The following is a 15,184-nucleotide window of genomic DNA, read 5'->3' as shown; positions in this document are numbered from 1 at the left end:
GGAGCTGTTGAAAGTTAAACTGCTAAACTGACAAGTTTTGCTAAACTGACAAGTTTTGGGTGAGATCTGTATGACTAGAACCACTGCCAGCATGGACTAAAAGGAACAGAAAAGGGACAGATTGAAGGAAAAATGACTTCAAGGACAGAACCATGGAGGCTGAAGTCTGGACCAAAAACATCTTCTCAGGCTAAGAGCGCAAGCCCACCTATGTGTGGAAAGGGTGAGTATGCCCCAGGACTTGGACAAGCCATGCCTTCTGCCTTGTTGTTAAGGAAGAATGTTACCACCCCAGTTTTCTCAGATGCCTGGGGGATTGCAGAGTCTAGCCACCACTCTAATGCTTGACAAGGGTGGAGCTGAGACCCTAGCCATCATCCCAATGATCAAAGATGTTGAACTCTTCACCCCAGGGTTTGGGGAGAGCATGGTCACTGCACAAGCCCTTGGAAAGGGTGGGACTGCCACTCCATCAGGCCTGGAGGACAAACCATCATTCCATAGATAACTCTCAGACTTTGAAATCTAACAGAATATGCCCTGAAAGATTTCAGAATTGTTTGGGACCATGACCCCTGTTTTCCTTCCAATTTTTCCCTATGGGAATGGGAATGCTTATCTTATGACTATCCCTCCATTGTATATTGGAAGCAGATAACTTATTCTCTAAGTTTCACAGGTCCACGGACTCAGGGGAATTGTGCCCCAGGACAGACCACATCTATATCTTATTTTGATGAGGCTTTGTACTTAATGTTGCTACTGAAATGATTTAAAGCTTTTGGGATATTGTGATGGAATGAATGTATTTGCATATGGAAGGACCATGTCTTTTTGTGGTCCAGAGGGTGGAGTGTGGTAGTTTGAAACTGTATGAACACCAGAAAATCCATCCTGTAGGTGTAAACCTATTGTAAGTAGGACCCTTGGAATAGGTTACGTCAGTTAAGGTGAGGCCCAGGGTGGGTCTTAATCTTCTTATTGGAGTCCTTTATAAATGGGATGACTACAGAAACAGAAAAGCCATGGAAGCAAGAAGGTGGGAGAAATGAAACCCAGAAGAGAAAGGTCAGACCAGCAGATGCCACCAAGTTCCTTGGATGTTGCAAAAGAGTCAAGGATCACCGGCAGCCAGTCTTCAGGAAGAAAGCATTGTTTTGATGCCTTGCTTTGGACATTTTTCTCAGCCTCAAAACCGTAAGCTTGTAAGCTAATAAATTCCCATTGTTAAAGCCAATGCATTTCATGGCATATTGCTTTCAGCTGCCTAGCAAACTAAAACACACATGAAGGAAATTCTTTTGCATTTGTATCAGCCAGGACTCTTATAAGTGTAAGCATCAGAAATCCAACTCAAGTTTATTGAAGTTACAAAGGGACTTTAATTGGCTCACATAACTGAAAAGTCCAGAGGAGGACCTGGCCCGAGGATGGCCAAGCACAAAGCATTGCTTATTGCTGAGCAACTGCCTGAGCTGCAGGTTTACTACGCATCTCAATGCACCCTGGTTTCTTAAGCCATAAAGCAGGTTGCTGGTATCTACTTCAAGATTTTCTAAGCATTGATCTTGGAGGACACCGCCACCCCTAATATGAGTGTGGGATGCTGTTGCCCTCATTTTAGAAGATGAGTTTGCTGGGGGTGACCGAGGAGAGTCAGCAGCTTCTCCTCCAGTGCTTGAAGCTGTGGTTGCTCTCTTGTGCAACAGCCACGACGCAAGCAGGCATATGAGATTCTGGACTTGAGAATGTGGGGTATTCAGAGCCAGACCAAGGAAATGTGTGTGGGGAGACGGCTGGGCTTGCTGGCTTGCCAGAATCAGGGAGTGGGAGAGAACGGGATAGCACTTATCTCCTTCCCACTCCCCCTTCCTCATTCCAGGCCCAAACACCAAACCAGTATGTCTCCAACTGAGTAAAAGATGGGAACATGGGACAATGCCACATGTAAAGGATGTTAGGAAACCAAAACACAGCACAACACTGATGTATTTAATTTGGTTTATGGAAATGGAATTTCTGTGGAATCCTGTGTTCATATTTTTTTAAAAAGACCCGTTTGATTAGGAATCAGGAAAACAAACTGAAATCTGTTGCCATCTGGCTGCAGGACTGTCTGGAAGCCACAGAAGAACCTCTCTGCCTCAGTTTCCTCAGAAAATGTGACAACTCGCCTGAACAACCTCACAGAAATTAAATAAGAATACAAGGAACTTGAAAGAGTATAAAAATAACTTTGAAGTTAACAGAAGGTATTTTTGTTATCTAACTAGCTTTCATTCACTTTTTTAAAATCTGAAAAGCTTGTTATTTGGTTTACTCTGAGTTAGGTTGGTTTGGGGGCGGGGGGCAGGGAGGGGTACCTGTAATTCCACAAAGGATTCTGCTGCTTTCTGCTGCTTTTTGCCTGCCAGGATCCATTTCTCAGTCACTTTTGAGAAACAACCTTCACCACCATCAGTCCAGTGGTTTGGGAGTGTTAACCCCATCCTTGCTCCAGGGGTGGACATGTGCCTCAGGTCTAACCAATCATAACATCACACTTCCCTGATTCAGGGGTGGGCATATGACCCAAGCCAACCAATCAGAGAAAATGAGTTTAAATTCTCGGACTTCTGTTGAAACATTTGAGGAGTCCTCTCTTTCCGCTGGATAGGTTGTGAGCCTGGGGCTTCCAGAAGCCTTCTTACTCCCTCTGGGGGAACACCTGCCCGAGAGTGATGCCAACTGAGAGGAAAGCAGAGCTGAAAGAAGGAGAGAGTAGGGAGACTCCTGGTGGCACTTTGGGTCTAGCCATCCCTAAAGCCAGCTCTACCCATGGACTTTTTAGTTACTTAAGTCATTAGGTACTTTTTTCCTTCAACAAATCTGAGTTGGGTTTCTGATGCCTTCAATTCTAAGAGTCCTGATGATGGCAAATTTCTGATACTAATGTTTGAAAACCTCTATAAAAATGAAGCAATTATGCCCACATGCAAAGCTGCATGGATTAACAACTATAATTATGTTTAAATGAGACCTTTATATAGTTCAAGTGGTGTGATAGTTTTCTCCTAAATAGACATAATTCATACAAGTACCCAAACAATGTTTTATAATTTAAGAGACACGAATTACTAAAATAAAGAAATATTTCATTTTATTTTACTTTTTCAACCACAAGGTCCAAGAAAATGCAACTTCATAGAAATTAATAACTGTACCAAAATGTGGATAAGGCAGGCCTTAGAGGTTGCACGGAAACAGCAGAATGTGATGATCTGGAGTGGTTTGGGGTCTTCTCAGTTTGCCAAACCAGGTGTACATTTTTTGTCTAGCCCATGTAACAATTTCTGTGGCAACTGTCCAGGTTGAAGAGAGTTGTCATAGAATGGTGAAGCCCAAACAACTGAAACATTTACAGTACATAAAGCAAAACAGTCAACATTTCTTGGTGATACAGACTTGATTTATCGTTAAACTAACTAGAAAACCAGAACTCATCCCATTATATAGTATACTGTATACTGAGTCATTCCTTCATTTGTTCATTCATCTAACAACCAGCGAGTATTTAAAAGCACCTACTATGTGCCAGGAGGCACTGTGTTAAATGCTAGAGTTATAAAGATGATTAAGGCATGTACTCTGCCCTCAAGGAGCGCTCAATCTAACTGTTACAAACTTTAGGTGTGAAAATGAAAAAATGACAACACATTGTGAGAAGTGCTTGATAACAAAAGTCTGTTCAAAGTGAGGCATGATCCTCAATTCCTTCCACCACAGGTTCCAAGAGAACAGTACGTGGCGTTCCTTCTCTTCGGAATAATGGAGGCTGCTGTACACAGCCTTTATTACTGTCTTTCATTCCAGCATGACAATGGGGGATCCACAGCATCGTTATAAGTTACAACAGACCCGGAACTGATTATCAGGTTCCCACTGCTGATGCGGTTTGTCATTGCAGAGGTCGCTGACTGTGGCTGAGCTTCACCTTCACTCAACAAAGAGCTTTTGAGGATATACCACATGATCTCCAGCCCTAGACAGCCTCTCAAGCTGTCCAAACAGACCTCCCTGTCCTTGGTCTATGACCTTGAAGTTCAGTCTTGACTTGGCCAGGTCCAGGTTTGTGTTCTAAGGGTCTTCAATGTTCAAACCTAAGCCTTACCTCTCAAGGACCACTGCTTTCCCCTAAGTGACTTGCTTCTCACTCGTCTTTTGTGCCTTGGGTAAAAAGATGGAATCTATAGTTTCTGCTTAAGGCAAAGGGCCTGATTCACATTTCCTATGTGTGTGAATCTTGAGCCTCAGGCATTAAAAGGAAAAGCAAATAAATAGCACCCAGAACCTAGAAGTTTCTGAGGTCCCTTCTCCTTTCTCCTTGTCTCTCTGAGGCCTATGTTCACTTTGACATGTTTACTGGCATAAAACTGAAATCAAGACTTGTGCTTCAGCTTCTGGATTATGCCAGTAACAATAAGGAGTGGTTTTATCAATAGTATGGTTAGAGTGCCTTTCACAGGTTATCTTTTGCAGAGTTTTTGTGTAGGCACAAGTCTCCTTTCCACAACCCTGCTTTCCTGAGACATGCAGAGAACACTTTCCCCAGCAAAGCCACTATCTAGCATCTGGAATCTGCCTTGCTGAATCCATCCCACCTGATTGCCGACTAGTAGCATGGGTGAAAGCTGTGGCCCTGTGAGCTGGAAGGTCTAAGGAGGAGAGTTTGAAAATTGAGCTCTTTGGTATTACTTAAGAGATAATATGCACAGCAGTATTGAGGCCTCTCAAGAGCTTTAGTCCATCTAAAAATCTGAGTACCTTAGTTAGTGTTAATTTATTAACTAAATCCATTTTAATTAGATAAAGGTCATTATAAGTTGACCTTTATAAATGTTCTTGTGATATAAAATGACACATTCTTTAAAAGTGAAATTTTAAAAAGTAATCGCCTGGATTTTACTTTTTGAAGAAAGTATTAAACTCAAAATTTAGTGTATTTCCATAAATTACACAAAAAAAACCAGAATCTGTATAAAAATAAGAGCTCTCCATTTCCAATAACACCTTATCTTTTCTGTATATGAATTTGTTAATATAAAAAGTGTGCCCTAAGAAAATTATAAAAACATTGGTACAATGTCATAAATTACCTACATTGTCTAGGAAAACATACCTTTAGAAATAGTGCAACTATTGGAAATTCTTTCTTAATGAAATTCAAGTCCTGGATGAGCCATTCGAATCAGGTCAGCATCCAAACCCTGTCCATCCTCTGTACATTTAGAAATTGTCTGTGACATTTACTGACTGAGATATAATTCTTCTTTCTTCAAATGTCATCATTGATTTCTGTGGATATCCTCAAGGTGACACTCTTTATTAAAGAAAAAAAAAAAAAGTTTAAAAGAAGGTAAACAATTCCAGTGCCAGCTATGAAACTCTCAACAGCTCTGCATCCCCTGATTGATGATCACACTTTGCTTTGTGAGATGCTTGACTTGGGTCCTAAAGGATTTTCTTGGCTTTCTATATCCTTTAGCATATCATTAACTTGCTTCAAAATGTAAGATGTTCCCTGTTTCCAAATCTGATAAGATCCACCTTCTCTGCCTCGGCAACACTTTTTAATTGCTCACTTTATTTTTAAAAAAGACATATTTCATATTTTTTAAACTACTAAGAGAGACATCCTCAAAAATAATTAGGATGTATGACTGTAAACATTAAGAGGCAGAAGACATAGGAAATTTTATGGGTTTGGAGCACAGTTAAAATGCTTCCCTTTAGGAATAAGTGAAGTTGCATTAATGTGCATTTTTTCCAAAAAACATAAGAATAAAAAGAAAGGAAGATAGTACCCTTAATATTTAAAATGCAAGAAATCTTCTGAGGATTCTTACTAGTTCAATTTATAACATTTGAATTGATAAACACCTACCTGGAAGTCTTGGATGAACGTTAGAAAGTAGAAAATAAAACCAAAGGCCACTGTCCACTCACAGATTGCACTCACTACGTGGTATATATAATCCTGATAGCAATAATAAAGAAACAGAAGTTAGCTTCAATCAGTGTACATACTGAACTAATAATGAGAAAGTTAGACCAGTGGGAAAAGCTGTCCCCTGAGCATAAATCAGCTATGCAAATAAAGGCACTGTAGAAAAAGATGCAGGCACCTGGACAAGGAGGATGTTCAATGCAATTATTTAGAAAGTTTTCTTTGGCTCTCACATGCTCTGGTTTTAAGACTTTGTCTATAAATTTTCAAAAGCAGAATATGGACCACAAAATGACTGATACAGGGAAGTAAATGTGAACTCAACAGAAGAAATAACTTTCTGCACAAGGCACAACTTGCTCCATCATGGCTGGGAACCCCAAAGTTGAAGGGCACACGAAATCATCCAGAGAATGTTCGTGCTGTCATGCCAAGGAATGAGAGTATGAATCTAGACAAAATTGCCTGACCATTAGTTTTCATGTTTCCCTATTACTACAGAAAATACCAGCTTAGAAAATATTTCTGCTTAATGCTCTAAGTAAAGAAAACTACATCTATAGACATCTATATGTAAACTAAGTCTGTATCTTCTTTGGGATGGGAATGAGAGGGTGGAAGATGAGAATAAAAATTGTTAGGAGTTCCAAAATCAGCTGCCTGTTTGGGGCGAATTAATGAAAAGAAATGGAACTTGTGAGCCCATACCTCATCAGCTCAGTTCCATTTTCACCAAATGGAAATGTGGTCCCAAAACTGCTTTGAAGGAAGTGGAAAAAAAAAGCCAGCGTGCATGTGTGTATTCTCATTTTAAATAGCCCTAGCACCTGACGTTTTATTTGTGATGGAAGGTCTCCCCCAAGTGGCTATACTGTGAAGTACACCTAGGGCTGCTCTGCTATGAATTGTTTTCAGGAAGAGGTTCTCACCAATGGAAAGAACTGAACACCCTTCAAATGAGGCTAATTCCTTACACGTCAAAGGAAACTGCCTTTTATGTGGGTCTAACCTAATGACTGATCTACTCATTTTAAAGTTACATTCAAAGGAAGTATTTTTTTGAACTTCTGTCTGGGTCATTCTCTCCCTCACCATCATCTTCCATCTCTCCCTGTCTCTGCTAGCTTTCATCTCACATGAGCACCCACTATCTTGCAAGATGCTTCCCCTGGCCCTAAAATCCCCTCTAGCCACCTCTTTCATCCTTTTCTTCCTCTTGACAACAGTTCAGAAAAAAGACTGGGTATATAATTGATAGCTGAATGAATGAACCATTTTCTCTCCCCACGTCTTCAACCTCCTACAATTGGCTTCTGATCCCAACACTCTACTGAAACTTCTGTTTGAAATACATTAGCAACTCCCTTATTGCCAAATTAAGAGAACTCATTCTTAAAAACTCTTCAGCTACCTTTGCCTCGGTTAATCATTTCTCTCTCCCTTGAAAAATGCCCTATCCCATAGCCTCCGGGATAATATCTCTTCTCATTCCTTAGGACAATTAATTACTGTTGCTTCTGCATTTACACTACATGTTATTCAAATTAAAAGAAGTTTAGCTTGTCTTTTATTCTCTGCAGTATTACATTTAGCAGGAAATAACTGGCTTTTGTTCCCATTGAATTATAAGCCCCTGAAGGCAAAGGACCCTCAGTCCATGGCTGCTCTTTCCACAGCCAGCCCCAGAAGCTAGAGTCTTGCTTGTGATAGGGAGTGGGTCAGTGAGGTTGGCTATCCTATATTTCTGGCTCTTCTCTTCACCTGTGACTCCTCCCTTTTATTTCTCCTTCACAAGGTATGATTTCTCCACCTGCCCCTTGACAACAGCTCTCCTGCTGTCCTCTCTCTTTGCTCTTGGGACATCGTTCATTCCCCTGCATGGCTTCAAGATGAAATACCACTTTATGTACCCAAATGTATGAGTCAATCTCGATTCCAAACATTCAGTTCCATGTGTTCAGATGATCGGTCTGGAAAACAAGCTATCCTACCCTTTCCTTTCATGGCCCCAATCCCACCAGAGGTCTAGTCCACTTTTCTAACTGGACATTTCTCCTGAATGTCTCACTGAAGCCTGAGATTCAACAGTGCTAAAACCAAACTCACGAGCTTCCCGCCTAAGAAACCATCTCTCCCTGTTAGCAGCCATATCTCTGTTCATGGCAACGTATTCTTTGGTTCATACAAGATAAAAACTGGGAGGTCACCTTTGATTCATCTAGCCTCTTCAATCTTTAGCAGGCACCCATCAAAAATTTTCCCTCTTTATTTCCAATCTAGGCAAATAATGATTTGAGATCTGAATTAGCAGAACAGCCCTCTCCCTGCCCTCCTAACTCCTGGCTTTCTCCTTTTCAACTTACCCTGTTGCTGCCTTTCTCCGCCCTTCCTCCCCTTCCAGCCCCCGCCGCCCTTCCTCCCCTTCCAGCCCCCGCCACCCTTCCCTCCAGTCCCGCCCATATTACCAACCTACAATCTGCCCTCTTCCCCAGTAACTGCTTACGGCATATTACCAGAGGTCTGCCCCCCCAGTTTTAGCCAATCCGCAGCCACCCCTCCGCCCTGCTCTCCCCTTCATACTCCACCCCCTTCCCTGCCTATATAACCAAGTGTACTTCCGCAATAAAAGAGACCTGTTCTTGCGCTCAAGCGGTCTCCGTGGTTTTTCCTCAACCGCGCGTCCCCCACGCCTGGAGAACCAGTGTTCCCTCTTGGAGCACCCCCCGCCGGCGGTTCGGCAGGAGCAAGCCCCCCCGACTCTTGGGCCTGAGCGAGGACGAAACCCTCACGCTCAGCTACAACTGGCATCCAACGTGGCAGCTCCTCCCCCGGCCCCTCTCTGCTGCTGCTGCTGCTGCTGCTGCTGTGATCGTCCTCCTCTCCAGGTAGGGACCCCTCGCCGTCGTCCCGTCCCTATCCCGTCATGGGCACCTCTTTGTCATTGCGTCAGGTGCCGCAGGTCAGGGCCCTCGCTGCCCTGCTCGATGCCAATGGAGTCCGCGTCTCCTTGCGGCAGCTACAAAAGTACTGGGATCTCTTGCTCCCTTTTAATCCGTGGCTCGCCACCTGCCAACTTTGGAGCCCGGACACATACTCTCGACTCATAGATCGAGTCACTTCTGCCATGGAGCACGAGAAACGCACCTTCCCAACAGGCCTCTTACCCGTTCTCGTTGCCATTCACGCCTGTCTCCTTGGCGCTCCGACCGAAGCCGTTTATGAAGCTTCTCCCAAACGGCCTCTAGACTGTGATCCCGATGAGTCCGCTGACACTGACTCTCTGTCTAACCAACTTGCTGCTGCTCTCGAGCGCAAACCTCCCCGCCCGAGCTCCCCGCAGCAGACAGAAACCACTCCTGCCGCTCCCCAAGATGGCGGACTTCCCCCTTCTTCCCCCACTTCTGCCCAAGATGGCACACATCCGGCTTCTTCTCCACCAGTGTCCTCCTCCTCCCGCCTCTACCTGCCTCTTCCTGCCCAGTCAGCTCAGGTTCAGGCCCAGAAACTGCATGGTCGCCATCTTCCGCTAAACCGGAAACGCCCCTCGCGCCATTTTGTCCGCTGCCGGATGTGGCTGCTCCGCCATCTTGGCTGGCGCCCGGAAGGGTCCCGCCGCCATCTTGTTGTTGCCCAGAAGCCGCTAAGCCGCCATTTTCTCACCCGTGTTCCGCTTATCCCTTGCCGCCGCCGTACGGCAATAGCCCTTCACCTGCCTTGGCTGCTCCATCAGTCCCCAGTGCCACGTCTTCTCAAACTCCCCAGCTGTATCCGCTGAATCCGCAGCCCACGCCGCAGCGACCCCAAACTTGGCTACCCTTTACAGCGGAAGAGGTCAGGACCCTCCGCAAAGCTGTAAAGGAAGACGGGATTGGCAGCCCTTATGCGCAGCAACTACTTGAGGAGTTGGGGACCCAACTCGTTCTCCCATATGACTGGATTGCACTAGCCCGTGCCATCCTGACACCGGGTCAATTTACTGAATGGCGCGCCCATTACCAAGCGGCTGTTGACCGGCAAATCGTGGAGAATGCCCAAGCTGGCATCCTCGATCCCTCCGATGCATACACGGGGACCAACAATTATGCAGACCCTCGTTCTTACCTCCAAATTGACCCAGGGTTTTGGCACCGGGTAAAAGTCCTCGTCCAGCGGTCTTTCTCTCTAGTTATCACCAAGCAGCCCACCAAGCTCGTGCAACTGCTTCAAGACTCTAATGAGACTTTCCCAGCATTTGTCGCCCGCGTCCTGGAAGCCTGTCAGTGGAAGATTTCCAGTGAGGATGCCCAGTTTGCGCTGGCCAAAGAACTTACCATAGACGGATGCCTTGCGCCATTCCGAGCCGTAGTCCTTCCCATACGTGATAAAGCTCTGCACGAGTGGGTCCTTGCTTGCCGCGACGTCGACCCGCAAGTCAAAACGCTCACCGCTGCCTTTGCGTCTGCCATGGCTGTTTCATCCACCTCCACTTCCGTCTGCTTTCGATGCGGCCAGCCCGGCCATTTTGTCCGCGAGTGCTCTCAGCCAGGCCCAGTGCCTCGCTTCGACCCGCCGTCTCGGCGATCAAGGGGCCCTTCTATGCCATGTCCGCGTTGTGGGAAAGGATATCACTGGGCCCGTTACTGCCGTTCTGTCCAAAGTCCTCAGCAGCCTTTAAACTCCCAGCGGGGCAGGCCTCAGCCCCTCCCCCAAGAGGCCTCCAGAAGAGTTCCCAAGCCATAATGTGGACGATGCCCATCACGCACTGCCAGAGACCCTCATTGGAGCTTAAAATCGATGGGCAATGGCTCGACGGGCTCCTTGATTCCGGCGCTGAAGTCTCCTGTGTTCCCTTTGAAGTCGTTGCGTTCAATCACTGGCCCCTAGAAACTGGCCCTCAAGTCATTGGCGCCACGGGAGCCACTACCTCCTGGAAAACGTCCCAGCCTCTGCATTGGAGCGACCGGGAAGGCCACGAAGGCCAAATTCGCCCACTCGTCCTTTCGTCTGTCCAGACCATCTTATGGGGGAGAGATGTCCTCAGCCAGTTAAAGGCCCGAATTACCACAGAGGCCTTCTCAGCTGCGCTGCCCCCCCCCACTAGGGGCCACTGCTCACATCTCAAGACCTGACCCTATTCCTCTGGAGTGGGACACAGAGGAGCCCATCTGGGTCGAGCAGTGGCCCTTACCAGCTCACAAATTACAAGCTCTCTCCACCCTCGTCCAAGAGCAGCTACAGGCAGGGCACATAGAGTCATCCACTAGTCCCTACAATTCACCAGTCTTTGTCATCAGAAAAAAGAGCACTGGCAAATACTGCCTTCTCCACGATCTCCGCGAGATCAACAAGCATATCAAACCAATGGGGTCACCTCAGCCAGGATGCCCGCACCCCACTGCAGTCCCCCAACATTTTCATGCAGCAACCATTGACATCAAGGACTGCTTTTTCTCTATTCCTCTTCACCCGCGAGACTGTCTGCGATTTGCGTTTACAGTCCCACGCACCAACAACCAGGGCGCAGCGCTTCGATTCCAATGGCGAGTGCTACCGCAAGGTATGCGGAACAGCCCAACCATATGTCAGCTCTATGTCAACCATGCCATTGAGCCGCTGCGCTCAAAGTTTCATCCAGAGCAAACATACATTCTCCACTATATGGATGACCTTCTCTTAGCAGCGAGCTCCAGCGCGCTCCTCAATGACCTGCTCTCTGCAGTGATGACAAACCTTTCAAGCCTCGGACTTACCGTGCAATCAGAAAAAATAAACCTCCAACCTCCTTTTCAATTTTTGGGCTTTCATTTTCATCACTTCATTCAGCCCACAAGCACACAAATTCATGTCTCTCACAAGATGACGCTGACTGAACTCCAACAACTTTGCGGACAAATCAATTGGCTTCGCTCGGCGCTGCCCATCACAACAGCGCAGATGCAACCCCTCTTCGAGCTCTTGCAGACCAAAGACAGCCCACCAACTGCAGCCACCCGCAGCATCACCATCACTCCTGCTGCTCGAGAAGTCGTCCAGCAAGTTAGCGCCGCTCTGCAGCAATGCCGCCTGGAGCGGTTCTCCCCTAACCTTCCAATTTTGGCTTTAGTTCTGCCAACGCCAATCACTCCCACAGGTCTCTTGTGGCAAGATGGCCCTCTCCTTTTTCTGCATACGTCAAAGAGCAAACTCCCGAAAATCTGCCCTTTTACAAGGGCCTGGATTGCGTTGGCCACTGACTTAGTACTTCTCTCCATACAAACGTATGGCATCCCGCCACACACCATTGTCTGGCCTTTCGATGCCAAGGAAGTTACCTCCCTCATCATGAACAATGCCCAAATGCAGAGCCTGGTAGAGCTCTTTCGCGGCTCCTTTGACAACCACTATCCTCATCACCGATTGCTGCAGGGAATGTCTCAATTGGCGTTTTCCAACCCGTTCCATCCATTGCCCGCACGGAACCCAATCCCCTCAGCCATCACTGCCTTCACAGATGCCTCAAAAATGGCATTTGCAGCCATTATATACACTCCTGGAAATCCTGAGCCACAGCAACTGCTGTTCACAAATGACTTCTCTGTTCAAGCAGGTGAGCTTCTAGCCGTCGCTGCAGTCCTTAACCTCCACCCAAACCAGTCTCTCAACATCTTCACTGACAGCCTATACACCCTTCAAGTGTGCCGCAGCCTCCCGCTTGCCACTTTCTTACCGAGTGACTCAAACATTGACCGAGCGCTCGCCTTCGTACAGCGACTGCTTGAGGCGAGGCAGCAGCCTTGGTTCATTGCTCATATCAGAAGCCACTCTGGCCTACCAGGACCGCTGGCTCAAGGGAATGACCTCGCTGATGCTTCTGTGTCCAGCCGCCAGGTAAACCCAGTCCTCCTCCATGAAAGCCCTGCCGACGGGCCGCGACTTGGAGACTTTGTCAATCAAGCTAAGCTCTTGCATTCCCAATTTCATTTCTCTGCGCGGTCCATCCGAAAGCTCTTTCCAGACATACCCATTGAGACTTGCAAACACCTTGTGCGCGCGGGCTGGACTTGCGCGCCATTGTTGCCACTTGGACCTTTGCAGCCTCAAGGTGTTAACCCCCGCGGCCTCCGCCCAAACTCAAGGTGGCAATTAAATGTCACTCATGTCAGTGCATTTGGCCGCCTCAAATATCTTCATGTGGTAATTGACACCTTTTCGCATCTGTGCTATGCGGTCCCTCTTGCGGGAGAAAGTGCTAAACACTGCGTCCAGGCGCTTCGCCAAGCTATTTTGTTCATGGGAATTCCATGGGATCTCAAAACAGACAACGGACCAGCGTATTGCAGTGCCTCCTTCGCCAGCTTTGTGCAAATGTATCACATCACGCATCATTTTGGCATTCCATACAATCCACAGGGGCAAGGAATCGTCGAGCGCACTCACCAACAGCTCAAGCTACTCATTCAAAAAGAGAGGGCCTCTTCTCCCCACAAGGCCCCAGCCGACGTCGTGACTGCCTGCCTCATTCATCACAATCTCCTAACCTTCGATGACCGTGGACTCTCCCCCACCCATAAGCACTGGGGACCCATGTGGCAGCCCTCGCAAGTTCCCCTCGTCCATTGGAAAGACCCTGCCACAAATCATTGGCAAGATCCAGCTCCCCTCCTAGCACAGGGGAGGGGCTTTGCTTGTGTCTTTCCAGATTCTGAGCCGCAGCCGCTCTGGGTTCCTGGGCGCTGCATCCGGCCTGCCACTGACCCACTAGTTCCACCGAATGATCAACACCCTATGCCTTCGATGCCGCACCGTCAGATGATGCCTCTACACAGCCTCGCAGCCGTTCTCTTCGTCCTGGCTTCCCTCACTCTCCCAGCCGCTGCCAACCCGAGTCACCAGCCCTTCAATTGGACCCTCTCCCTCTGGCAACAAAAAAGGCTCCTCGCCTCGAACGTAACCGCCTCCGCCCCCTCTTTCACTACTGATGTCGCCAACCTCACTGGACGCACGAACCTTCCGTCTTATGAGTGGGGGGGACACAACCCCGCTGCCACAGGTTTCTCCACCTACTCCAGACCGCACGCCTATAGCTTCTTGTCTTCCTCTCCTTACTTCTCCCCAACTACTCCTCCCCCTCGGGCGAGGGGTACAGGGGCATCACAGGCCCGTTTCGCTGGCAAGGCTTGGCGCGCGCCAGGCGCCGGCGTGCGCTGACCCTAATGGCGGGCACATGCATCCTGGCCAGATGCTATGCTGTCCGCTCACGACCGGCCGGTCCTCGTGGTCTCCCCCCACCCCTCGTCTTATCCCCGTGCCCATCCCTATAACCTCCTTTTCCTCCTACTCTTCCTCCTAATCCTTGTCTTTTGTTGCTGTGCACACCGAGCCATTCACACCCACCGTGCGCACCAAAACTTGTTGCTTCAATTTCTTTTTAAAACAAAAGGAACAATTGTTGCCGCCTTTCTCCGCCCCTCCTCCCCTTCCAGCCCCCGCCACCCTTCCCGCCAGTCCCGCCCATATTACCAACCTACAATCTGCCCTCTTCCCCAGTAACTGCTTACGGCATATTACCAGAGGTCTGCCCCCCCAGTTTTAGCCAATCCACAGCCACCCCTCCGCCCTGCTCTCCCCTTCATACTCCACCCCCTTCCCTGCCTATATAACCAAGTGTACTTCCGCAATAAAAGAGACCTGTTCTTGCGCTCAAGCGGTCTCCGTGGTTTTTCCTCAACTGCGCGTCCCCCATGCCTGGAGAACCGGTGCTCCCTCTTGGGGCACCCCCCGCCGGCGGTTCGGCAGGAGCAAGCCCCCCCGACTCTTGGGCCTGAGCAAGGACGAAACCCTCATGCTCAGCTACATTACCCAAGTGTTGCTGCCAGCTAATATTCCAGTAATACTCTTGCACTTTACTTTCCTATTCGAAAGACCCCAAAGGCTTGCTCCCTAAATCAAGTATCAGCCTTTCTGCCTGCCTCTTAAAGCCTTGCAGAAGCTATTCCCTTGCCAACTTATCCCCTGACCACATTTATTTCTCATTCTATCCTGAAATTAATTATCTATTGCACCAGAGCTTGTCTCATCTGTTCTCCTTACCATTCTAAGTTTCCTCTGGTCTCTATCAGCCTCAACCACCTTATTCCCCTGCCTTTAACTGCCCACCCTCTTACTGAGCATAGATGGTTGAGGTGGTTAAGAATTGGGATTATCCTGACAGCTAATTACTATGCACACATTGCCAAATAA

General features: G+C 47.6%; 1 protein-coding gene across 3 annotated transcripts in view; it reads right to left on the bottom strand.

Moving 5' to 3' along the window:
- Positions 1 to 15,184, bottom strand: part of DRAM1 (DNA damage regulated autophagy modulator 1) — a 122,519-nt gene that overhangs the window by 56,130 nt on the left and 51,205 nt on the right. Inside the window, exons 6-8 of one of the 3 annotated variants that reach the window (XM_058308630.2) lie at positions 5,924 to 6,016; positions 5,159 to 5,359; positions 3,114 to 3,388 (exon numbers count right to left, since the gene is read on the bottom strand). In XM_058308630.2, coding sequence (XP_058164613.1) covers positions 5,315 to 5,359; positions 5,924 to 6,016 — 138 coding nt within the window. In that variant the 3' untranslated portion in view covers positions 3,114 to 3,388; positions 5,159 to 5,314. Of the gene's footprint in view, positions 1 to 3,113; positions 5,360 to 5,923; positions 6,017 to 15,184 lie in introns of those variants that run through there. The other 2 variants (XM_058308631.2, XM_058308628.2) reach the window with 2 other exon arrangements.

This window comes from Dasypus novemcinctus, chromosome 12, assembly GCF_030445035.2.
Source record: "Dasypus novemcinctus isolate mDasNov1 chromosome 12, mDasNov1.1.hap2, whole genome shotgun sequence".
In the NCBI taxonomy this organism is placed as follows: Eukaryota; Metazoa; Chordata; class Mammalia; order Cingulata; family Dasypodidae; genus Dasypus; species Dasypus novemcinctus.
This window is presented reverse-complemented; position numbering and strand designations above follow the sequence as displayed.